This window comes from Lissotriton vulgaris, chromosome 7, assembly GCF_964263255.1.
Source record: "Lissotriton vulgaris chromosome 7, aLisVul1.2, whole genome shotgun sequence".
Taxonomy (NCBI): Eukaryota; Metazoa; Chordata; class Amphibia; order Caudata; family Salamandridae; genus Lissotriton; species Lissotriton vulgaris.
This window is the reverse complement of record NC_141695.1, coordinates 104,807,206-104,833,199: the sequence shown is the minus strand read 5'-3', so window position 1 is coordinate 104,833,199 and position 25,994 is coordinate 104,807,206. Positions and strand designations below refer to the sequence as shown.

Genomic DNA, 25,994 nt, shown 5'->3' with positions numbered 1-25,994 from the left:
AACTCATCCTGCCCCCGAAACCATGAGGGCAAGAAAGGAGTGAAGACAGCTGTGGCTAAGGAAGGGCTAGAGCCAGCAGTGCAGGCACAACCTAGGAATCCTTGCTGATAGAGGGAAAAGCCATCTCCCCCTTCCACCCATCTGCTGACTGCTGTGACCTCGGTGGTCCAGTCCCATCCTGAAGGACATGGGAACATGCACCCATTCGCCCCTGCCCCCCACACACTGCTATTACTGAGTGGACCAAAAACACTGAAACAGCAGGAAATAGCCCAGACCTGAGCAGGGGCCCAGTGCATGGGAGAGGACCTGGTCCCAGAGGTCGAGAGGACTAGACAGGGATTGGCAATAGCAGAGGCACAACACAAGGAGTCGGTTTGGCTGACCGAGAGTACGACACACCCAGAAGACCATGAACTAGAGAACCTGAGGTACCAGTGGCTGCAACTTACCCGATTGTCAATCTCTAATGGTCCTTCCTATGTTTTCTGCCATGAGTGATTTATCCATCAAGTCTCTCTCCTCACTGGATAGCCTTGGGAAGTGTAGGTCCCGAAGCAGTTCTGTGAGGTCCTTCTCCGTTCTAGTGGAGATGGACTTGTACAGGTCCTCATAATGGTTGCCAAATGCAGAAGCTATTTCATCTCCCATCCTTCTAAACCCCTTTTGCGTATGTGCACCTCTAATACCCAATTTTGTTCTTTATCTCTTTTATTCAACAGTGCTTGTAGCATATTGGCATTATGCCCAACCTCGTAAAGTCATCTCTGGTTTGCCCTGGCCTGTGTCTTGGCTGCTTCCTCCACTATGTCTCTCATCTCTTCCTTCTTAATACAGACCTGTTGTCTAGTGTGCGTATCTGGCTCACTGTTTGCCACTGCACTCCTTTCAAGTCTCAGAATGTCTTTCTCCAGGGCATCGTACTGATTTTGTTGTTATTGTTTTCCCCTCCAGCTATTCCCTGTACATATCCCCGCATGACTGTCTCATAAGCTGCCCACAGCATGCAAGCCGAGTCCACCAGTACCATGTTGTCTTGAAAGTATTGTTCTGTCCGTTCCTTCAGCTGATCCCTGACCTGCTTGTCTTGGAAGAGCCAGGGGTCTAATTTTGGGGGGCAGGGTATTGTCCCTTATGGGTCACTGTAGATTTATTTCTACAGGCGAATGATCTGATATTCCCCTCGCCTAGTGTATCACCCCTTAAACCAGTGCATATTGGTTATGTGTGTCATCAATTAGTCTAAACAGGAGTATCCTCCGCGTGGCACCAAGTAGAATGTACATTGCCTGACCCCTGGGTTGTGTTCTCTCCATAGGTCAACAAGGCAGAGTACCTCCGCAAAGTCTCATAGCGGTTCAACCCCGCTCCTTGTCTGAGTTAATCATCCCGTCCCTAACCAGATCCATCATTGCATTCATGTCTCCCCGATAATTAATATTCCCACCGGAAGATTCAGCAATAGTGCACTTAGTGCCGGTAGGGTGTCTGCACGTAGCCTAAGTGGTATATACACTGAGAACATATTCAAGACTTTGCCCTCCCTGTTAGGGCCACATATCTACCCATCTAGTCATACCAAATTTGACCCGGTATAAAGGGGAGTGCCATCCATACCAGGATCTCTACTCCTCTAGACCCAGTCGAGAAACCTGCATGTGCTAGGAGTTTATATTCATATCTATCTAGTGCCTTACATTTGTTGCCCTTAATGTGTGTTTCCTGTATCAATACTATATTAGGGTTTTGCCTAGGAAGATATTGAAGTACCACTGCATGTTTTATTTGGTGGCCCAGTCCATTGACATTGCAAGTCATGATTTATAAATATGCGTTTGCATGATGGGACACTCATAGCTTATCTGTGTCTATCCTCTTATCTAATGTGGTTGTTTGTTTGGGTACCTAGGCTAGATCTATTCTGTTGTGCATTATTGGGGGCCTATCCCCCTCCCCATATTCCCTTGGAATTTATCTACTCCCCCTTCAGACTGCCAGGCTAATAAAAGATATAGTGTTGCTGAGGGGAGTCACAGTTCCTAAGGAGGAGTAAGGAAAAGAGAGATGTAGAGGTCTTTCTTTTAAGATAATAAAAGGGGACAGAATGTCCTTATCTTGATGCCCGCAGAAACCCCAAAGGATGTCATGCTTCATCATTGGGTGGTGCTTTTCATCGAGCCAATGCTGCAATCCCCTATGGGTCCTCAGGAGGGTCACTTTTTGGGAGATCTTTTGAATGATTTAGCCGTATGGGTTTGTGTGGGTCTGAGTTGAAGTGGTGTTAAGAGCAGTATTAAAGATGGCTAGAGGAGGGGGTTGAGTTGAGTATAATTGGAAAAAAAACTTATGTCATCAATAACAAACAAAAAGGTTGTGTGCTGCTCTAGGGTGATGAAGGCCCTCGATAGCTAGATGAGTGTAATGTGTATTTAGGACATGAAGAGGGTAGACATGTTTCACGCAGTGTGGTGGTCTCAGGAGGAGATCCTATGCACTTCTTCAGAAACAGAGAGATAGTGAAGTGAGTGCTAGTGCAGTGTAGCGGCCTAGTAAAATATCATAGCGATACTCTTTGGAGTTGTAGAATGATTTTATCTAGAACGACAAGGAATAAGAAAAGAAAAACATACAGTCAACTTAAAGGAACACAATCATGCGGCATTTTTTCTGTGTGGAGCGCAGGTCCCCCATTGGTCGCCTGTAAGCTTGCACTGCAACCAACTACTCTTCTCACCCAGTCACCCCACCTAGTCATGCAGTTACTGTGTGGCAGGTGTGGGCTGATATATCTTTTATTTGTTAGGGTCTCCACCTCCATTGTGGCAGAGCCTTGCATCAATCTGTCTTCTGCCGAGCTGGTTTGGGTCCTGTCTATCGCCGTGGCCAGGTAATCTAGCGACTTTTGAGTGAGTACTGCAGCTCTTCTCTCTATGCCCGTCGTCTTTGTCCTGGCTCTGGTGCCTGGTCAGCAAGGTGCTTGCAGACTTCCTATTGTGGGTGTCTCAATTCTTCTTCTGTCTGTGACGTTCACCTGTTTGGCCTTTTGTCGCATTGTCTATGATCCCCAGTGTGGCTACCACTGAGCTGTCTACCTCTAGGGGCTTCCGCCTCTGCTGTGTCAGGGCCTGTTGCAGTCTTTCATCTGCCGGTTAGTCCGGGTCTTGGTTCTCGCCGCTGCCGGGTCCTGCATCGTCTCTCGGGTGGGTTCTTCCACTGGCTAATCCCTCTATGCACGTTGGCTTCTTCCTGGCTCCGACACTTGAGCCCAGGGATTCCGATGGCTGGTACACCGCCCGCAGTGTTGACTGCGATGTAGGTCCATTTAGCTCTCCTCAGACAGATTTCGCATCCGGGCACCGAGTGAGTAATTAGGACCCTATTGGCGCCCTATTTCCAGATGAATGTACGGATTTAAAGGGGAATTTGCGGGGTAACTCAGCAGTGCCGCTCTTTCAAGCAGCAATTTCTCTCGCCGGCAAGCTACGCCCCCCGCATTCTTGTTTTTTTTAAGCAGAGCTGCATCTATCACAGCATCCACAACTGCAGAAGTTCCTATTGCCCTTGATCCATGGGTGACTTGTCTACTTTCTATTTTCTTATCAATCTCTGCCATTTTCGATTACACTGGTTTGCTCCTACAGTAGTTCTTCTTTTTTTGCCTGAAAGTTCTTAACTCTGCCTTATGTATGTATATGGTATTTCTCTAGGGCATACCTAGCAAAAAGGCAAAGGAGTGCGGAACGTGGTCATAGGCAAGCCTTATATTCAAGAATGCTCCATAGCCAGGGGAAAAGGGCAATAGTCACCCCTCGTTTGAAAAATCTCAGTTTGAATCCTTGTGAGCCTCTCTAAACTGTAAACCTTATCCTCATTCCAACCACAGCCATATTTGCAAACATTAATTTACAACTAGCTTTGCAACCTTTAGGGATAATCCACAGAGTTATTGAACTCACCTCAGCCTCCCATTTTCCTGTCAGGGATGTAGGGTTGGTGCTGTCCTAGGTGGCCTTCCCCTAACTCTAGAAAATGGCTATAGTTTTTCTGGATCTGTCAGCTGCCTATGACAAGGCTAGCCATTCCAAATGATTGATTGACAGTGCGGTACGTGTCCCAGGAGCAGCTGTCAGCTGTTTTAATGCTTTCATGACCAAGTAGTCACAGCTTTTCTCCATATATCCTTTTTGTGGTGTCCGTACAAACCGCTTTGGCTGTCTTTTGATTGATTGATTGATTGATTGATTGATTGATTGATTGATTTAGAACTTGTATAGCGCATACTGTCACCCTGTTGGTGGAGAAGAGTCTCGCCGGTGGCAGTGGCGGACTCTATCTGCTAGCGTTGTGTGTCTCTAGACATGCACTGCAAGTGCTAAGCATATTACGTTTTTAAAAACTTAGTGACCGCTAATTTTATCTTTCGTGTATTTTGGTGTAAAATTGCCTGCACTTTTTTAAAAAGGCTACCTCACCTTGTAGGATAATGTAATTCACAGATTGGGTTGTATTTGCAGAACTCCCGCTCCGGTCCGCCGCGTCCTTGTTGGGCGTTTGTTGCGGAGGGTGGAAGAGGAGCCCAACACTTCCGGGCTCAGGACGAAAGGTCAGCGCTCTAGTTGCGCTGTACGAGGGAGGTAATATAAACCCTTTTGGACACACGCGCGTGGTGGAGAAGAGTCTCGCCGGTGGCAGTGGCGGACTCTATCTGCTAGCGTTGTGTGTCTCTAGACATGCACTGCAAGTGCTAAGCATATTACATTTTTAAAAACTTAGTGACCGCTAATTTTATCTTTCGTGTATTTTGGTGTAAAATTGACTGTGCACTTTTTAAAAAGGCTACCTCACCTTGTAGGATAATGTAATTCACAGATTGGGTTGTATTTGCAGAACTCCCGCCCCGGTCCGCCGCGTCCTTGTTGGGCGTTTGTTGCGGAGGGTGGAGGAGGAGCCCAACACTTCCGGCTCAGGACGAAAGGTCAGCGCTCTAGTTGCCCCTACCTCGTCTATAAATGTGTGTAGGACCGCGACCGCGCAGCGGACACGTGCAGCGGGCGCGCCGGAAGCGCGCCGAAGTCGAGCCAAAGTCCAGCCCGTCTGCGCCCGTCCGCGGCCGGACGGGGCGCGGGGCCATAAACCCTGGCTCTCCCACGACTACCACTATCAGGTATGGCAGACAGGAATTGCTTGCCCTTCAACCTGACACGCTAGCAGGCTGCAAACATTCTTTGCATGCCCTGTCGCTAAATAAATGCACCCTATGCACTTTTGCTCCTGTCAGCCATGTCCCAGCAACTAACACGGGTCATACCATCAAAGCAGCCTTGCTTAATTGCAGATCCTTGCGTAAGCACTGTATAGAAATCTTACGTTTACTCGAGGATCAGAACCTTAATATATTATTCTTGACGGAAACTTGGCTGGATGAATACTCTGACCCGGATATTATTCAAGCCCTTCCCCCTGGATACGCCCTTTCCAGATTGGATAGGAAAGACGGTAGAGGTGGTGGCATCGCCATCGCTACGAAAATCCCTCTAGTATGCACCATATCTCCCATCTTGGTAGACCATAGTGAAGCGGGCTCTTTCACGATTAACACCGGCCCCAATCACTCTATATCGGGCATCCTGATATATCGACCACCTGGTAGGTTATATGATTTTACTTCCACCCTTATGGAAGCCATAACCCACCTAGCACTAAGAAAATCTCGTTTATTAGTGCTAGGGGATCTTAATGCCCACTTTGAAGACCCCTTAGACACTGACGCTACTGATATTCAAGCTGAGCTACTCTCGCTACAGCTGGAATTAAAAAACAAGGAACCGTCACATCAATTAGGGCACTTATTAGACCCTGTTTTTGGCAACTGGCAGGGAGCTCAAACTTCAGCTCCTCAACCTATACCTTGGTCGGATCATTACATCATCCCCATCACTATTCAACTAGATAGAACCGAACATTATCGTCATCAGTCTATACGTTATAAACGCAGAAAATGGAAGAACTTCTCAATAGAATCTTTTACTAAAATTATCCAGGATGAAGGCCCTCCTAGAGGGAATGATTGCGAGACAGCCAATAAGCATATACATAATTTTGTCACCAAGGCCCTTGACATCACTGCCCCAATTCGCACCACGACCAAAGACAGGAGAACAAAAAAAGCTGCTCCCTGGTTCAGTCAAGAACTTCAAACCATGAAGACAGCTTGTAAAAAGCTTGAAAGAGCATGGCGCCAAAAATACTGCCCAGAAATTAAAGCCCAGTACAAGATAGCGCAAAGAGAATACAACAAAACTATACGCCTGTCTAAGGCAGCTCATTACCATACTCGCATTATGGAAGCAGAAAACTCCTCTAAGGAACTTTACCAAATTTATAAAGAAATCTCCATAGTGGATGCGAATTCCTCCTCCCAAAACGATTCTGTGGAAACCTGTAACAAAATTGCCCAATATTTCTCAGGAAAGATTACTAACATCTATGCTTGTTTCTCCAATAATATAAAGTCGGCAACCGAATTTGCTGAAAATGACAATCTCGTAAGCATTCCTGAGTGCCTAGGCTCATTCGACGTTCCTCCCTTTGAAGTATTGGCCAAAATGTGCAAGAACATCAAATCAGGATCTCCCCGTGACCCTGCGCCTCCTAAAATTCTAGCTGAAGCTTTTCCTGCACTAGAACCTCATTTTAGACATCTGCTTCAAGTCTCCGTCTCCACGGCTAGCTTACCTATGGAATGGAAACAGGCTGTTGTACTACCGATTAAAAAAAAGCAGAATATAAGTCAAGACATACTAGACAATCTACGCCCAATATCTTTGTTACCTTACCTTGCAAAGCTAGCTGAGAAAATTGCTAATGCCCAACTCATGGACCATTTAGAAGTCCATAATATTTTTCATAAATCTCAATCGGGGTTTAGATCTAATTTTTCCACAGAGACAGCTCTCCTGAGGGATACTGAAACCCTACGGGAAGGAGCGGATGAGGGTAAGACCATGGCTCTCATCATGTTGGACCTCAGTGCCGCGTTTGACACTGTAGCGCATTCCATCCTGCTACAGTGTCTAAACAGAGCGGGAGTCACCAATAAGGCACTGGGATGGCTGAAAGCCTTTCTGACCAACAGGAGCTTTCAAGTCCAAAGAGGGACTTTTCTCTCAGACAGCGTGATGCTGGAACAGGGGGTGCCTCAGGGCTCTGCCCTGAGTCCCACCCTGTTCAATCTATACATGGCTCCCTTGGCAGAAGTGGTACAATCGTTCGGCGTAGAGCTTGTCTCTTACGCCGATGACACGCAACTTCTAATATCTCTGTCACAAGCCCCCTCAATGGAAGCAGACAACTTCAATGCTTGCATGAGTAAGCTTGCCACTTGGATGACAGAGCACTGCCTAAAACTAAATGGCACTAAGACAGAGATTCTTATAATCGGGGGCAATGAGGCAAAATGGACAAAAGAATGGTGGCCCAATTGCCTGGGTCCTCTGCCTACTCCCAACCGGGAAGCAAAAATTCTAGGTGTCTGGGTAGACAACAAGCTATCTTTTGACAGCCACGTCAAGAAAACAGTAGGCAAATGTTTTGGAGTAATGAAAACGCTCAGCCGCACCCTTGACTTGTTGCCTCTGAACTCTAAACGCACCATGACGCAGGCTCTAATCACATCCCGTATTGATTACGGGAATGTGCTGCTTCTGTGCACATCTGCCAAAAACATCAAGAGACTACAGGTTCTACAAAATTCTGCAGCACGCCTGGTGTTAAGGCTGCCTCGCAGAGCCCCTTCGAGTCCATCTCTGGCAGCCCTCCATTGGCTACCTATTAGCAAGAGGATTGTTTTTAAAGCTCTACTATGGTGCCATAGGATAATCCACCAAAAAAAACTATATATATTTAAAAAAAACAGTAGAAAACAAAAGAAAAATAGTCAACAACAATAAACAATAAAGCAATATCAGAAATTATTTTGCTCATTGGTTTCTGTACACAAGTGGACTTAATATACTGTTTCATTCTAGGTTTTTATTTACAAAAAAACGTAAATTGTATTATCTAATCAATGTCTGTCACTTTGCTATAGACCTTTCCTAACTCTGTTTCTTCCCTATGTATAGCAAGTGCTACTATATTATATAGGGGTCCCCTTTTTCCAAATATCTGAGGAAGTTCATTCCCTAAGCGTGCGCCAGCCACGCTAAAAGCCCTTCCTCCTACCCTCGACCGTTTAAACCAAGGAAACGTCAGCAGGCAAGCACTGGAGGATCGGAGCTGCCTTGTGGGCGATACCATGTAAACCTTTCCTGAAGGGGAACGGGACCTAGCTCATGCACTGCTCTGAAAACCATACACAGAGTTTTAAAATGGACCACCTCCCTAATGGGCAGCCAGTGCAGCTCTCTCAAAGCCAAGGTGGTGGAGGAACTCCGTGGCCTCCCAAGGGCCAATTTGGCTGCTGATGACTGGATTCTTTGTAGTCCCTGGAAAATGTATGCTGGGGCCCCTGGATATAGGGAATTGCAATAATCCAGCCTGCTTCCCACAGTGCTACTTACCACTAGAGAACAAGCCTCTTTGGGTAGTAAGGGGAGAATTTTCTGTAGCATGCGGATTAGGGCGAAGCAGACGCTGGCGGTCTTACTTGCCTGTGATTCCATCTGGAGGTCGTCATCAAATATCACCCCCAGATTGCGAACCTTCCTAACCGGGGTTAAAGGTGACTCCTCTGGTGTAAGTCTGAAGTCAGATGGAATTTGTCTAGACATCCTACCTGTGGAGCAGTACATTACCTCAGACTTTTCGCTGTTAAATTTCAATGAGTTCCTTCTGAGCCAGTCAGACGTCTGCCGCATGCATTGCTGGAACGAGTCCAGAGATAGTGCATGGTCCCCTTCCAAGGAGAAGGCCAGTTTCGTGTCATCTGCATAGTTGACTAAACAGACCCCAGATGACTTTATGATGGAAAGCAGGGGTTGTAGATAGACATTAGATAGGATAGGGCTGATCGCAGAGCCCTGCGGCACCCCGTGGGTGACTGGAGATTTACCAGAGGAGAATGGTGCTAAGGTTACCACCTGCTGACGTCTTTCTAGATAGGATTGAAGCCATTTCAGTGCCTGGCCTTTCACTCCAATCCTCTTCAATCTTTCCACTAGTATGGGGTGGTTCACCGTGTCAAATGCGTCCAACATATCGAGAAGCACTAGAACAGTGACATTCCCGTTGTCGGCTCGCATATGCAGGTTATCCAACATAGTGGTCAGAGCCGTCTCGGTCCCGTGCCAAGGACGGAAGCCAAATTGGTCTTTATCTAGTAAATTATTCTCCTGCAGATAACACGACAGGGACCTACTGACTGCTTTCTCTAGTAGCTTCACCGGATAGGGGAAAAGAGTGATGGGGCTGATATTTGCCGGTATTGACGGGTCCAGAGAAGGCTTTTTAATCAGTGGGGACACCACCGCCAATTTCCAGCACTCCGGGACCATTCCTTCTTCCAGAGACTGATTGCATATCTGCCTTAGCCATGGAAAAGTATTACGCCCAAGTGATTTCCACATTTTATGAGGGAGAGGATCAAGGGGAGAGCCTGAGGATACATTATCTCCCAAGCTGTCTAAAGCCGCTTCTGTTAGAGCCTGAAAATTATCCAGATATACAGATTGTTGTGAATCTGACTCAATCCATTGTTTTCACGATTTTTGCAATCTTATCCTGAAAATGTGTATCTATTTCATCACAAAGTTTTTGGGAAGCTACCACTTTAGTTACCATACATATAGGGGAGGTAAGGTCCTTGATACTTTTAAAAAGAGGTTTAGTTCCATTAGGCGCATGTATAATTGAGCTGGCATAGAAGTCTGCCTTGGCCCTGAGGATTTCCTCTTTATATTGCAATTGTATCTGTCTGAGATCTTTCTTGTCATCCTCACCATAACATTTCCTCCATTTTATTTCTGCCTTCTTGCGGAGCACGCAGAGCTGTTTCAGCTCTTCATTGAACCACGGGGCCGAGATTTTGCTTCTGTTTTTTATAACCTTTATAGGGATTACCTGATCCAAGGTGTCAGCTATGTGTTTAGTAAACACTTTATAGTTTTCTTCTACGGTCAGTGTGGGTTCATAGTAGGTGATGCCCAGGTTGGGTATTGGAGTTCCAGACTTAACTAGTTTTGCCCATTCCCTGCCCCTCCTATGGGACCTTTGCTGACCAGCTCTGTTCCCGCAATGTGGCATCCCAATGCTAAAATGGATAAGATAGTGGTCAGACCAGGTCTGAGGTGCTATACTTAATATACTTGTAGTGGACTGGTTAGAAAATAGCAGGTCAAGGATATGTCCCCCTGATGTGTTGAGCCTTCCACCAGCTGGGAAAGATTCAAGTTTATGCATGTTTGCCTCAGGTCACGCAGTTGGCTGTTGACATTTTCATCTTCCCAGATATTGAAGTCTCCTAAAATAATCATGTTGGAGTGCACCAGTGCCAGGTTGGTGATGGTGTCAAAGAAATTTTGATAGTGTGTGGTCCCACCTGGAGGTCTATAACACAGCAGTCCTGTGAGAAGATTCCCACTGGAAGAGTGTAGAGAGAACCCCAGCATTTCTACCCCCTCTACCTCATCTACCTGCAGGAGTCTAAAATCCAGCTCCTCTTTAAAAATTACCCCTACGCCTCCTCCTCTGCCAGTAGTTCTAGGCTTGTGGAGATTTTTATAGCCACTAGGACAAGCACATCCTAGATCTACAGCTGACTCTGCATTGGACCAAGTCTCCGTTAAAAACAGAGCGTCTAGTCCCTTATCCTCTATCAGGCCTGATACCTCACTGGAATGTTTAACAAGGGACCGGCGATTAATCAGTCCCTCCGATAAAGGTCTTTCCAACCTTTCTCACACAGGCCAGGGCAGGAGTCGCTTTGCATTCTGCCTTACCAAGCTTCAGTAGTTGTTCTCTGCCATAAATTAGACGCCCTCGAGTGCTGGCCAGATGGGCAGCATTACTGGAGCTGAGCGCCTCTGGAGCGCGAACGGGAGCAGATGGGCTTGCCTCTGGCGCGCCTCCGGCGTGCCATCGGCACGCGTGCGCTGCTCACTTGCATCCCCCTACTTAAATATGGTGGCCTGTAGGAGCTGCCCAACAACTAGAGCGCCCCTCAAAATGGCGCCCGCGGATGTCAGCAAGCCCGTCCCTCCCTCACACAAGATGGCGCAGCAGCCACACGGGAGTTCTTGCCACGCCAAAGTAGCGGGAGATGAAGTGAGTTTCCTTTTTTTTAAAGTGCGGGTAAGAGGACGAGTATGCTATTATGCTATGCCAATCAATCAAAATGCCTTAGAAAATGACAACAATAAAATATCAGCAACGATGCAAAGGTGCAGTCACTCACAGGACCTGCTTGCAAGGGGATCTCTAATCCCCTTTAAAAGGTCAGTTGGTTGCCGCCTGCTCTGTGAAAACACGGAGTAGGTTCAAAGCAGTCGTTCCATTTTTGAAATGAATACCCTGCCCCTAGGGTAGCGTGAGTTCACGGCTGCTCTGGGGATAGCGCATTCACCCTAAGACTGCACATTTTCCTTGATTGCCCCGGACGCACTTTTTAAAAGGTACGCCTGGCACAAGCAAGGAAAATGCGCTGTATATATATATATATAACAGCCCCTTATGTACTCATACCCTCCTCGTGTCGAGGCTGGGGCAGACACTGCTCCAAGCAGCCAGAAGTCCAGCCCTAGACAGATGCTCTGCCCCAAGCACCTGCATTGGCTCTGTTCTCCCATCGTCCTTGAGTGCAACTCTGGATGTGGAGCAGCAAGGGAGGCTAACCCGGCGCAGTGACAAGGCTGGTGGGAATCTGAGGAAGAAAATCTTAGCTGCTGTTATCCTAGGACCATGCTCCTGCAGAACACCCCAATGAGTAAATCTGATAATACGGCAGGGAAAGATTAGGCTATAGAGGTGGCAATAAAATGCAGTAAGAATAGGTTCAAAGTAGCAGTGGATTTTGTTTTTCATTGAACATGAACACAAAATTAAAATGTATATTTCAGCACAGTGTTTAACCAAGATTGAGGTTGTACACCAGTTGTTCAACTCACATGAGAGATTTTAGTACAACTTGAGCATGGATTCTCTCTTTTGAGTGTGTGCCAAGCCATTTGGTCAATTGACAACTATCAGTTTAAGATTCACAGCTCAGATTTTGGCAGCTGAAATGACTGATTCTTTCAAAAGACTGTTCTACAAAGATCATTGTACAACTTTAAATGAGGCTAATTTGGTAGCTTCTCAGATTGAAAAAAACAAAAACTTCGCCACCTAGTCCCAGAGCCAACACCACAGAGCCCAGTGTGCCTAGTCCTCCATAACCTAATGCACTTTTGAGAGTCACATTTCTGTATGTAAGCTCTAATCGCAGTTCTGAATCCTCACAAACATCTTGGAGGGTTAATGTTCCTTTTCCAGAGTATTCCATGTAACGTCAGGTTTCAGATTGTATTCTGAGAAAGACTTGCCAGTAAGTAAATACCTTTGTTGCAAATATTCTTAAGTGACCACTGAATCCCCATGTTACAACAATCCAGGTAAAAGAGCTCACCGAGTTATGCATCCACTGTAAATAAGTGCAGCAAGCAAAACGTAAATTAGCACCTTTGCAGATTTCTGCTCAATGTGTCTACCAAAGGTACAATAAAATTGGCCCAGTCGGATAATAATAAAAATCATTCATTAAGTCAAAAAAGAGTCCGCTTCTACTGAGCTATATACATGGATATCATTACTCTAATGACAGACACATTTCTACTAGAGCCACCCGCTGCCTCGCCCTGCATTGAATTTGTTGCGGATTCCCTCTGTCATGGTTTGCACCTCACCACATTGGCATATCATTGAGGGGTGAGGACGGGGGAGGTCCGTCCCATGTTTACACACTCCTTGTTCATTTTGATTGTGTTCTTTGTTTCACTTTATGTTTTTCTATCTTGTTGGGAATTTCCTATTTTAATTTTTTATATTCTTGAGTAAGTTCTAAGGTTTCCATTTCTTGTTCTATATCCTAGGGTTGTTGCTGGATTTTGACTAATGCTATTTCTGCATGTTTAATCAGAATTTCTGCTAGTCCAAGGGAGGGATTTATGAATTATGATCTATCCGCCCCCTCCCCCTGCAATCCTGTTGTCATCAAGACTCGGCATTAGAAAAATGAACCTCAGTACTTCCACATATTTTTCTCAGTGTTGACACTTCCCACCATACATTGGGCCTTATTTATGAAGGACTTGCGCCACTTTTACGTGACTTTTAAAATGGGAAAAAGACACGCACCGGTGGCGCAAGGCCTTCATAAATAAGGCCCATTGAGTTTTGTGATAACTTTTCCCACTCTCTCAGTTTCTTTTTGGTATCCCCCATTTCCTTACCCGCTGTTCACTGTTATTGAATCCTCTTTGAGTATGTTTATTCGGCTGGTCGAATTGCATTGCCATTGCTGCATTGCGTTTGCAATCCCTTGATTATATCTTTACTGTGGTTGTGATGTATGATTTTAAATATCGACTCGTTCCCAATCACATTACCAAGTTTTTCTGTGCACGTTGTTCCTAATTTCCGGCATATACATTCATTTCTAATTATTATTTTAGTCCTCCCATTTTATTAATTACCAATTACTGTTTCCACCTGAAACCTTCCCCCCTCAACTTACCTCCTGGGGGAAGTCTTGATTGCTATGACCCTCCTGTTGTGGCCATCCTTCTTCCTAACCATTCGGCAGGAGAGGGGCTTCTTCTTACTTACGCTGAAAATCTGTGCTTAGCATAGTGTGCGGCCCGACTGGTATTTTACTGTTTTTGTCATTGCATCCAGGTATATAATACAACAAGTGACATTACACCTACAACAAGCCAGCACTATTTGCTTTGTCAATAGTTGTTAGTTACATAAGATAAATAAGCAACAGATATGGCTTCGTCGTATAGAATATTGAAAATACTTCACTTTTGAAATTAGAAACGGCATAACTACATCAGCCATGCCCCTTTAACAGACCTACCCCTCCCCCAACCCCGTGTTTTTTCATCCCACTTAAAACTCTGCATATCACCCCTTCCCTGAGCCTGATGATGACGTCTTTGCAGTGGAGATAACAAGGGCAAAGTGGGTTAACCGTGGATTTCTGATCTACGCTCTTAACTCACCTTCTAACACACGTTGCAGGTCGGTCAAATACCGCTTTTGCTGTGGTTGGACATGTTTTGTTACACCGCTGCTACTTCATTTTTTTTTTGCGACAGAGGCACAAAGCAATAGAATGTGTTTTGTAGCGACACTATTCGGGTTTGCTGGCATTTTCAGAGCTGTACATAGTAGCGAGTTACTTCTCCTAACCCTTTCATAATACCAAGTCATCCTGCCAGTACTCACACCTGTTGGACATAGCACGTCAGCAGTGAACACTTAAATCTCTAAGTAGTCTTTACAGCTGAGCCAATTTACTGGGAAATGTAACTTGATCTGTTCGAATCAATACTTTATGTACCAGGTAACATTTTTCCATTTCTTCTTCCAGGAGATGCTTATCCTACGCCGTCTTGTCCTCTGTACTGGGAGCAGCGTGGACGGAAGTGCTATTACTTCCCAGAAAGAACAGATCTGAAGACCTGGAGCTTAAGTCATGAAGACTGCTCCTCCAGGGGCTCCCGCTTGGTGGTGATAGAGGACAAGGACGAGCTGGTAAGGCATCAGTGGTAAAGGAGCAGGCAGAGCAGGTTAGGCATCAGTGATAATGGAGCAGGCAGAGCTGGTAAGGCATCAGTGATAATGGAGCAGGTAAGGCATCAGTGACACAGGAGCAGGCAGAGCTGGTAAGGCATCAGTGACACAGGAGCAGGCAGAGCTGGTAAGGCATCGGTCCTAGAGGGCAAGGCATAGCTGGTAAAGCATCAGTGACACAGGAGCAGGCAGAGCAGGTGAGGCATCAGTGACACAGGAGCAGGCAGAGCTGGTAAGGCATCAGTTACACAGGAGCAGGCAGAGCAGGTAAGGCATCAGCGACACAGGAGCAGGCAGAGCTGGTAAGGCATTGGTCCTAGAGGACAAGGCATAGCTGGTAAGGCATAAGTGATACAGGAGCAGGTACAGCATATAAGGGAACAGTGGCAAGGGATCAGGCAGGACTGTCAGGAGAGGAGTGATACAGGAGCAGGCAGAGCTGGTAAGGAGCAAGCAGAACCTTTACGAAATCAGAAATGCAGGAGTAGGCAGAAATGGCAAGGTGTTACTGATACAGATCCAAGGCCATATTTAGATATTTCTGGGTTTATTACAAGGCCTTAGGGCCTCATTTACAATGAATTGGCACAGGGCAGCACCACAACTGTTTTTCCCGCGCTGCCCTGCGCCAATTCGAAAGGGCAGAAATGTACCATATTTACAAGATAAGGTGCATTCCTGTCCTTTCAGCCTGCACCGGCACACGATTTGGTGCCTTGGTCCTACGCAGGCACCATTGCACCATGGGTCTCTGCGGTCTTGGCAGAATTGTTTTTGTGCAAGAAGGTGCACCTTCCTGCACAAAAACAATCCATGGAGGCTTTTTCCCCTTTCTTTGTGTGCTGCACAATGCAGCACACAAAGAAAGAGGAAAACAAACGAGGATAAATAAAGATACTTCTCGTTGCGCCTCTCCTGGGGAGGCACACAATTTTTGTGCATTCCTAGGTTTACAGATACTTGTACATCTGGGAATGTGTCAAAACCCATGGGTGTTGTATGGTAAAATCCACTGAAACCCCCATTGAACTCCCCCCGGGATGTAACTCAGGCCCCGCAGCAACCGCCGTGCAGAGGGGGCCTAGGCTCCAGGGGGCCCACTCAGTACCGCACTTCGGCTGGAGAGCTCCAGATTGAGTCCAGAGGGGCCCTTCTACATACCCTGCAAGTTCCGTTATGCCACTGGGTTCCACCTTTTACACTGATGTCCTTACTACCACCATTTAACAGTGCAGCTCATCTTTCCATAGCCCTGCTCTTGTATTTATTTAATTTCTTTTATAGTGCTACATAAAGCTCTTTACATCACAAACACACATTATGCAGAGAGAAAGAATCATACAAGTATGTAAATTAATGCAAAGGAAAAAATACATTGAAGGCTACAAGGTGTAGAGGTCACATGTCATCCATACTGCTAGGTTAATTATATTTCAGCATTGCTTGGTCTGGGGAAACAGAGGCTAAGGCCAAGATTTACGAAGGTTTTGCTTGGGTTGCATTTCTTTTTTTTTTAAGTTCAAAAGAATTTTATTTGAGAGTTATAAAAAGAAAAAATCAGGTGTCAAAACAAGTTACAATGGAGTACTGAGTTAAAGACTCTTAAGCAAAAGAAAAAAAAGAGAACATAATTATACAAATGCATTTGCAATAAGAAAGAAATCTGGGTACAGAATAAAAAAAAAAAAAAAAAAATAAATAAATAAATAAATAAATAATGAAGAGATATGGGAAAAATACATGAGCGCAAAATATGGCAATCATAAAAACTTTGGGAATATTGAGAGAATGATACAATGAAGGATAAATGGAATGTATCGGGCGATTAAGGGGGTTTAGGAACTTCTTGTTGTGGAGGCAGAGGATGAAACAAACGTTTACTGCAAGAATCCAAATAAAGTGTAACTGGAGTCCATAAGTCCATGCGTTTGACAGCCAAACATGCCGGGAAAACATGGGTGGTATCGAGCCTGTGGTTATGGCAAACATTAAACCACCATGCTTTGAAAGAGATTTTGGAGAAATCCTTCCAGTTAACTGTTAATTGTTGAAAAGCAGCAGCAAGTAAAAGGTCAACAATCTGGGGCTTCAAGTCAACATCATCCCAGCAGGGGGAAAGGCTACCCATAAAAATATGTGTGTGGGAGAAAGGGATAGAAGTGTGGAAAATCACATTAATTTGAGCCCAAATCTGTAACCAAAAACTACGTACATGAGTACATAAAAATAACATGTGAAATAAATCAGCTTGTGGAGATGAGCAAGACCAGCATGTGTGAGGAGTGGTAGGAAAGCGTTTGTGCAGATCAGAAGGTGTGAAGAGAAGTCTATTATATATAAAAAATAAAGTCTGAGTGAGTGTTGCTGCTCTTGAAGATTTGCGTAGTTTGGTCCAAATTTTGTCCCAGAAGGAGATTGACCAGGAGACAGATAAGTCGTGCTCCCAGGACTCCTCAACCTTGGATTTTGGTCTTGGAGTTTCACTAGTGTGAAGGTACTTATAAATAGCAGTAGCTTTTGGTGCAGTGCGTAAGAAGGAGTGGAGTGAAGAAGTAAGAGTGGATTGAGGGGAAGGAGGATCGGATTGAGTGAGGAGATCGTATTTCAATAAAACAGCGTTTTTAAGGGATTGATATTTGCGTGCAAAGGAGGCGGGTAAGTCATAAAGAATGCGAAGTTCATGAAAAGATAGAAAAGAGGAGTTGGAAAAGAGTTGGGAAATCCATTGCAGACCTCGAGTATGCCAAGATTTCCAGAAAAAGGGTCTGTCTCGGATGAGTAGGGAGGTGTTATGCCATATGGGGGAGGATAGGAAATCGGCAATAGTGGTAGGGGGTGGATGAGAGGAAGAGAGGAGTATTTTTGTGGTGAACTTATGAATCGGAGTAGAGACAGATGCGGGTTTGCGAAAGAAGGAGAGGTATTCGGAAAAAGAGAAGGGAGATAGAAGAAGGCGTTCAAGTTTGGCCCATAAGGGACATGGGGTGTCAGGATCTTGGAGCCAAAAAGAGGCTTGTCTCAATTGGAACGCTTTGTGGTAGGCTGGAAAATCAGGGAAGTTAACTCCACCCTCTGATTTAGGACGAATCAAGCGTGCCAAGGACATTCGTGGTTTCTTTTTGTTCCAAAGAAAGGAGATTAGAATGGAGTTGATCTGTTTGAAAAATTTGGATGGGATAGGGACCGGAATATTAGAAAGCGTGTATAAAACAATGGGAGATAGCATCATTTTTATAGTGTCTAGGCGGCCCCACCAAGAGAGGTAAAGAGGATGCCATTTGGACGTGAGATCTGCCAATTTTTTAATACAGTTGGACATACACAGGGAAACGGTATCTGGGATGGCAGGGGCAATATGCATACCAAGGTACTTAATATGGGAAGGTTTCCATGTGAAGTTGGAAGCGACAAAATCTGGCTTGAATGTAAATTTGGTTAGAGGAAGGATCTCGCATTTGTCATCGTTAAGTTTATAACCAGAGATTTGGGAGTAAGCACGGACTTCAGTAAGAAAAGCAGGAATGGAGATAGAGGGGTCAGAAACAAATAACAGAATGTCGTCCGCGTAAGCAGCTAGTTTGATGTGGGAATCTAATAATTGGTAGCCATGGATGGAGGGGTTTTGACGAAGCTTGGATAGGAAAGGTTCTAAAGCCAAGTTAAAAAGAAAAGGGGATAGGGGACATCCTTGGCGAACACCCCTTTTTAAATCAAAAAATGACGAGATTTGACCATTAGCACAAACCGCTGCACGTGGGTTAGAATAAAGAAGAGAGATTAAGGACGTAAAAATAGGACCAAAACCAAACCATTGGAGGGTATGAAACAAATAAGTCCACTCAACCCTATCAAACGCTTTTTCAGCGTCCAAAGCAATGGCCGCAAGAGGGTGAGATAAAGGGCGGGATTTAGAGAGAATGTCAAATAAGAGTCTGGTGTTGTCGGTGATAAATCGACCTTTGACAAAGCCGGACTGTTCTTCACCCAATAAGTCTGGGAGGAGGAGGTCGAGTCGAGCTGCTAGGGATTTTGCAAAAATTTTGTAGTCAATATTGACCAGAGAGATCGGCCTATAATTTTTGCAGTATTGAGGATCCTTCCCCTCCTTGGGTATGAGGCAGATATGAGCGTCTGAAAAGGAGCCGGAGGAAGAACCTGAGGAAAGGAAGGTGCCAAGAAGGGAATGGAGTCTGGGTATAAGAAGCTTTGAAAAGTGGAGAAAGAATTCTACCGTGAAGCCGTCAGGCCCAGGGGCTTTGTCTTTCTGGAGGGTTTGGAGTGCTTTGAGTAATTCTTGTTGGGATATATCATGTTCTAATTGAGAAAGGTCAAGTGGAAAATGTGATGGTTTTTGTATGGTGGAGAAAAATGTGTCTAGTGAGTGAGAAGATGGTTGAGTTTCAGAAGAATATAAAGTCTTATAGAAAGTAGAGAATGTAGTGAGAATGTCTGCGTCTGTGTGTTTAAGGTTCAAATCAGTATCGTAGATAGATTCAATGTTCAATTTGTTGTGTTTCACTTTCAGATAATTAGCCAAGATCTTACCAGCCTTATTTTTGCCCCCATAAAACTTGGCACTAGATTTCAATAAATATAGCGATGCATCATCTGTAGATTTTTTGTTAAATTTCATCTTAGCACTCACAAGAGCAGTTAGAGTTTGCTGTGAACGGGAGGTAAAATAAGAATGCTCCAATTTCTTAATATCTAGAAGGATGGTTTTAGTAGCTTCTCGAGCAGCTCTACGTTTTTTAGCAACAAAGCCAATGATAAAGTCCCTTGCTGCCGCTTTAAAAGCATCCCAAATAGTATGTTTAGGGACAGGGGAGTTATCGTTTAGGGCAAAGAATTCATGGGAGAAAGAAATGAAGGCGGCAGTAAATTTGGGGTCTAGGAGAAGAGAGTTGTTAAAACGCCAACGTTTAGGGCCTGAGGGTTTGGGTAAGAGATCCAATTGAATTAGTGTAGGGGCATGATCAGAAAGTAAAATTGGACCTATTTCTGCATAAGAGAGAGTTTGGGCGATATTGTGGGTGACAAAAATGTAATCGATTCGAGATTGGGAGTGGTGACATGGGGAGTAGAAAGTAAATTCTTGGAGACTTGGATTACAAAGACGCCAAGCATCAGTGAGTTTATGTTGGGAAATGGTTTGGGAGAAGGACTTGTGAGGCTTGTTAGGAATGAAATGTGCTTTGGAGTTCCTGTCCAAAAAAGGATCTAAGGGCTGATTGCAGTCTCCCGCTAAGATGAAATTATCATCAATGAACCTGGTGACGTGCTGGGAGAATGAATGCCAGAAAGTGGGATCACCAGTAGTAGGGGCATAAACATTTAGAAGAGAAACTGGAACATTCTTAATAGAAAGTTTAACATAAGTCCAACGGCCCTCAGTATCTGACTCCTGAGCAATCATAGAGGGAGAAAGAGCTTTGTGACATAGAATAGCAACTCCATTGCGTTTACCATCCCCTGGGGAAAAATAAACATCACCCACCCAGTTTCTTCTCAACTTAGTAGATTCTTCAGCAGATAAATGAGTTTCTTGCAAAAAAGCAATGTCTACATTTAGACGCGAGAGATGAGACAAGATTCTCTGTCTTTTGATAGGTGAATTAATGCCCTTAACATTCCAAGTGATTATTTTAAGAGACATATCATAGCAAAGAAGAGGAAAAAAAGAAAAGCAGAAGAAGGTAAGAAAATTCGAGTGAGACCCAGAGGAGTAAGAAAGGCAAGAAGAGTGAGAAGATCAATGAGCGTCAACACATGGTAGTAATGAGCGAGAGAATGAAAGAGGGGGAAAAGACGTGAGGAAGATAAAGATAGAAGCGAGTTGTGTAGAGGAGAGGGTAAGGTAGTCCAAGAAGTAGTCAGAGTGATAGATATGAGATAGCAGTAGAAGAGTATTCGAAAACTAAAAAGAAGAGACACCTGTGAAGCAAAGAGAATCGGGGGACATAAAAATAAGTAAGATGCAAGGAGGAAAGTGAACAACTGGAAGGAAAAGGAAAACATACTTACGAAGGGTAGAGATGGGGAGGGTTGATCACCAGGGGGAGGGTACGCAAGGAGAAGAGTGAGGGGGGGAGCGCCAGGCAAAGGAAGCAAGCGTCCGATGCAAGCGAACCAACAAGTCAAGGGAATGACGCCAAACATGTTGTAAAACCTGCAAAGAGAAGGGAAGTAAGACAATAATAAATGAGACGGATGAGAGAGGGTGAGAACAAGACAATATCAAATAGTAAAAAGATACGGAAAAAGGCGGCAGCGAACAATTTCAAGTAACAAACAAGGAGAGAAGAAAAACGAAGGGGAATAAGGGGGAGAACAGGAGAACATGAGAACAGGAGCCGCCTGAAAACATAACAAGAATGAGCAAAACTACATTCAACCATGCACGGCAAGCATGCAAAATTACTGAAATTTCAAAGCTTTAACACGCAGAAATCATGGTGGAAAAGCCGATGAAGAGCTAGAGAAGTCCATATCAGAAGCTTGAGTTGCATTCAAAAAGCTTCGTAGGCGAACAGGATCTTCATACGTCGTGGTTTTGTTGTTGTAGGTCACTCGGAATAGGCATGGATGGAAAAGACCGTATCTAGCTCCAATAGCACGGAGTTCTGGTCGCATGTCCAAGAAGGCCTTGCGTCGAGTAGCTGTAGCTCTTGCATAATCTTGTGCAAAGAAAAGGTTGGAGCCTGACCATTGCAATCGAGGTGAAGCACGGGCCGCTGAAATAACTTTGAGAAGGTCAGTATATTCTAGGAAGTACATGATGACACCTCTCGGCCGTGAAGAGGGAGAGGAAGTTGAAGGGGGGCGACCCAGCCGGTGTGCACGCTGAATGTTAAGCGTGGTGTCCTCAGGTAGGTGTAGGAGCTTGGGCAGAAATGATTTAAAGAAGGCAATCGGATCAGATCCCTCGCAATTCTCCGCAAGGCCGTAAAGACGAAGGTTGTTGCGCCTGTTACGATTTTCCAATTCTTCGACTTGCTTTTGAAGAGAAGAGATTTGAGATTGCATATGTGTTACTTTAGAGGATGACTCCTGAAGAGCTGTCAGGGAATGTTCTACTGTAGTCACTCTGGCATCCATTTGAGACCAATTGTCAGTAAGAACCTGCAATTTAGAGTTAGTTTCTTCCATGAAGGGTCTGAGGGCGCGTATTTCTTCCAATAGCAGTTCCATGGAGACAGCCGAAGTGGACCCCGTTGGCGATGGAGGATCTTTTTTAGGACGTTTCGACGTGACCTTCCCTGGAGACTGGATGGACTTCTCCGAGTTAGAGTGCGACATTTGAGTGATTGTTCCTTGAGAGGCCTCAAGGTGCGCCAGTGCGGAGAAGACTTTGGAATTTTTAATGAAGATGCGGCGTGGAGGTTTGGAAGTGCGAGATAAGGCCCTTTTTTCCATAAAGATGTAGAACAAGTATGACCACTACTAGTCCAGAGGCAGTGAAGAGTATGCGTCTGAGCTTTCAAGTGAAATACTGCGCAAGATGTAGATATGCCATGAAGTAAGGAAAATTGATGAAACAGCAATCAAGTCTTTAATTGGAGGAGGTAGGACATAAATGACGAGCGCAGAGAGCCATCGTGGGGACGAAGTACAGAGCAGTGGCACCTTGTGGAGCAAAAAAAAAGTCCGCCAATAAAAGACCACAGGAATAAAAGGAAAGCAAATGAAGGAAAATGCACAAAAAACTGTGTTTAGCCCTGCTTCAAGTTGTAAATAGCGCCAGATGTGCAACCAAGGGAGAAAACAGCGCAGTTGATGATTAATGGAGTCAGTCTGAATACTCTTGCAGGGTAGCTGAGGGGATGAAAGAGCAATTACTCAAAATGGCCGCCAGAGCAATAAGGAGGATAAAGGAAACTTGCCAAACTTCATGTGGAGGCAGCTCGCAGCATACACAAGCAGCGGTGAGAAAAAGGAGCCAAAAATCATCTCACCAGGAGTAATTGGCGTTGCGCAGGGCTTCTTAGTGGCTGTGCATCGTCGTGAGGCAAAAGCGCCGCAGTCCGCGCTAAAAACACATAAAATGGCGGACGCGACTTTCAGTCAGCCGCGTCCGCGATGTAAACATGGATTACGGCCATAGCGCCGTCAGAAAAGGACCGCCGACAGGAGCCTCGATGTCTCTGCAGTCTCCGGTGGCAGGAAAGGAGTGTTGCAGGGATAGGCGCGTCCGTAGAAACGGCGAAATCCCTCGACGACCGGGAGCGCCTACATTCGCGCTGCCGTCTTCGCCGGGCGCCAAGCCACGCCCCCGGTTGCATTTCTTTTTAACGCAAGGCCTGTGCAAAACCTTTGTTGGGGGATTTACAACCCAGTGCAAATTGTAGTTGTGTTGGGCTTGTAATGAACAGTAACCCTGCTTTGTGTTACCTAAAACTAAGGGGGTATTACACAGGTGGCATGTGCCCGTTTCCATGCAACCACCCATGCTTTTTGACGAAAAAACCTATCTCGTAATGTTAGTATACAGGCTTTTACGCCCAAAAAATAATGCTGTGGGAAAGCAGGCATTAAAAGAAAAAATGTTTTCATTTATCCTGTCTTTTCATACTTTGCATGTGTGATGCACTGTACAGCCCATGTACAAAGTAGGAAAAGCTTTAAAACCTGTCTAGTCGTAGTATTTTGTGCTGCAAGGGTACCCTTACAGGCCACAACCTATGCTAGACTGAAGGTGTTTGCATGGCGCTCGCAGCAAATTTCTGAGCTGGCACTAGGGAGAGGCAGGTGCCATATCTCTGAAGATATGGCGCTCTCCTGTACCGTCACGCAATGCAGCGAGGGTGTGACACCTTTGTAAATATGGACCTACAGGTGCATCACAAAAGGATATGAATCAACGCAAACATTTGTTTTCTTAATTTACTTGCTTTGGAATTTCATGTGAAAGTAGTGCAAAGAAGAGTCTAGCACTGCTTTGCATTACTTATTGCTAAGGAGGTGTTCTATAGGTGATGCATGGGCGTTCCCATGCAACCACCCATGGTTTTTGATGACAGACGTTGTCTACTAAAAAAAGTAGACAGGGTTATGTATAAATAAAATAAAATAAAATCCTTTTGAAACAGGAGCTATCAAGGAGAAATATTTTAATTTCTCCTTTCGTTTTTGAATTTGTATGTGTACTGCTCTGTACAGAACACATGCAAAGTAGGAAAAACCTTAAAACTACTGTAGGCATAGTATATACTGGAAGGATACCCTTCCAGTACAAAATGTCTCACACATGGAAACCTTTATATTATGGTGCAAATGTGTGTGTGTGGCGTTCGGCAGCCTTGTTGTGTGCCCATGCTAGGGAGAGAGGAGAGTGCCATAAGTTGACCAAGGTTCAAACTTTCACATACCTAGGTGTTGATTTTGACATTCTTTCCTCATGGGGCCTATTGAGAAAATCAAAACAACTGTTCTTGTCGCACTCTGTAGTGGCTAGCTTCAATGAATAGGGAGTAGGCCTTAAGGCACATTGGTAAAGATATACCAAGCTATAAAGGTTACTGCAGCCATACATGGTAGGGATGTTTAGTGCTATATAGATCGCCTGAGCTCCAAGTTGAGAAGAATAGCTTCTGTAGATATCTCTTGATGGTTCCGGTATCCACCTCTGCATTTATGGTACACAAGGAGTTGGGTTTGCCCTGTCTTTTGGATATCTTTGCACTGCGTCCCCTGATTAAGCTGCTCTCTATTTGGGTACTTCCAGAGAGCCACTTTAACAGGGAGATAATAAAGGACTGCATGAAGCTCCATGGTTGGAGATCAATTTAAAGTTTATCTTACATAAGAGACTCTTTTGCTAAATTGGGAAGAGGAGCTCTGTTTGAACATTGTGAAGGCTGATATCCTTTGGATGCAAAATAGTTTTTTTGCTATTGCAGGATGTAATGAGAGATGGGCTGGAACTTGAAAAATCTTCAGGGCCTGCTTATGCATGGTTGTTAATGGGGAATACCTTTGAATCCTATCTGTTGAATGTACATAATGGGCAGACTGATTTTTCCTGACCAGATTTGGGTTCAATCAAATACATTTGCTTTCACTTTACACTAGTTTAGTAAATGGAATAGAAAGACTGTCTTTTGGACATGTGATTTTTTTTTCCAGTGGTTGTTGTTGTCTGTACTAGTAAGACTTTATTACTACCCAAAGGAAACCTTTTTTTAACCACCTTAAAATAATGAAAGATTGAGAAAGAAAACAATACTATTCTAAACCTTTGCCAAGCAGTTTGCCTGGATCTCCTTGATGCTGGTTCATAGCTCACTGTGCTGTATTAGAATGGTTGTCACTTATGAAAGGCAAATATATATCAATTTATAGATGGGTAACAGTGATTCGCAAGGATGTTCATCACTGAGGGATTCTGAATGTTATCAAATAGACAATGAGGTGGGTGGGGGAAGGGAACAAGCATGGCTGTGGGATTGTGCATTGCATGTTACTATGAGATAATGTTATTCCCATGTGCAGGAATTTAAACCAGCTGCAGATAGGACGAATGGCGCAGATTTGGTGGCGACTGGAGCTGTCAATAGTTGAGCGGTACATGTACCGAAATGTGACTCGTACTGTGACATGCCACGTGTATCACTGTGTAACAGCGGATTGAATCATCAGCTAATATATTCAATAATATATGATGTCTGAAGTAACTAGTCTGTAATATGACACTACTGTATGGCACACGAAAACTAATACAATCAATCAAATAGACAATGAGAGCGAAGCTTTACTTGTCTATGATTTCACTTAGAACCACAAGGTGAAAAACATTCCTGTAATTCACTTTTTTCCCCTCTATAATTTTTGGTTATGTATGGCCCCCCAAATTACCTTCCCCTGCTATATACTCCTGCGCAGATGACTAATAGAACAACTATATATAACATGGCCTCTCCTTCCTCTCCCAAATGTACAAAAAAAAATCCTTAGCTTTCATCCCTTAACCAATCCCCACCACCTTCCCTACTTTCTCTACCCTCTTGCAGCTGTGCTTTCTTTTTAGACTGTGACACACGATGAAAGGTAGAAGGGAACCAATTTACTAAGAAACAAGTAACAACCTCTGACAGGCAGTCACCTCTCTGTCAATTGCCCGCTCCTCACCCTTCCTTTACAGAACCTTCTCCCCAACATTCCCACATTACAAGCAGCAGCAGGAGAATTAATGAAAATCATAAGACAAGAATATAACCCAT

General features: G+C 44.7%; 2 protein-coding genes across 2 annotated transcripts in view; both read left to right on the top strand.

Annotated features, from left to right (window-relative positions):
* The window catches only part of LOC147700914 (killer cell lectin-like receptor subfamily B member 1B allele A), a 382,529-nt gene that overhangs the window by 37,332 nt on the left and 319,203 nt on the right, over nucleotides 1–25,994 (top strand). Inside the window, exon 4 of the mRNA XM_086929771.1 lies at nucleotides 14,573–14,736. Within this exon, the coding sequence (XP_086785897.1) occupies nucleotides 14,573–14,736 (164 nt within the window). The remainder of the gene's footprint in view (nucleotides 1–14,572; nucleotides 14,737–25,994) is intronic.
* On the top strand, nucleotides 298–13,087 carry LOC147700915 (uncharacterized). The gene is made up of 3 exons (XM_086928377.1): nucleotides 298–431; nucleotides 5,165–6,996; nucleotides 13,065–13,087. Exons 1-3 carry the CDS (start codon nucleotides 298–300, stop codon nucleotides 13,085–13,087), a joined length of 1,989 nt encoding a protein of 662 aa, XP_086784503.1.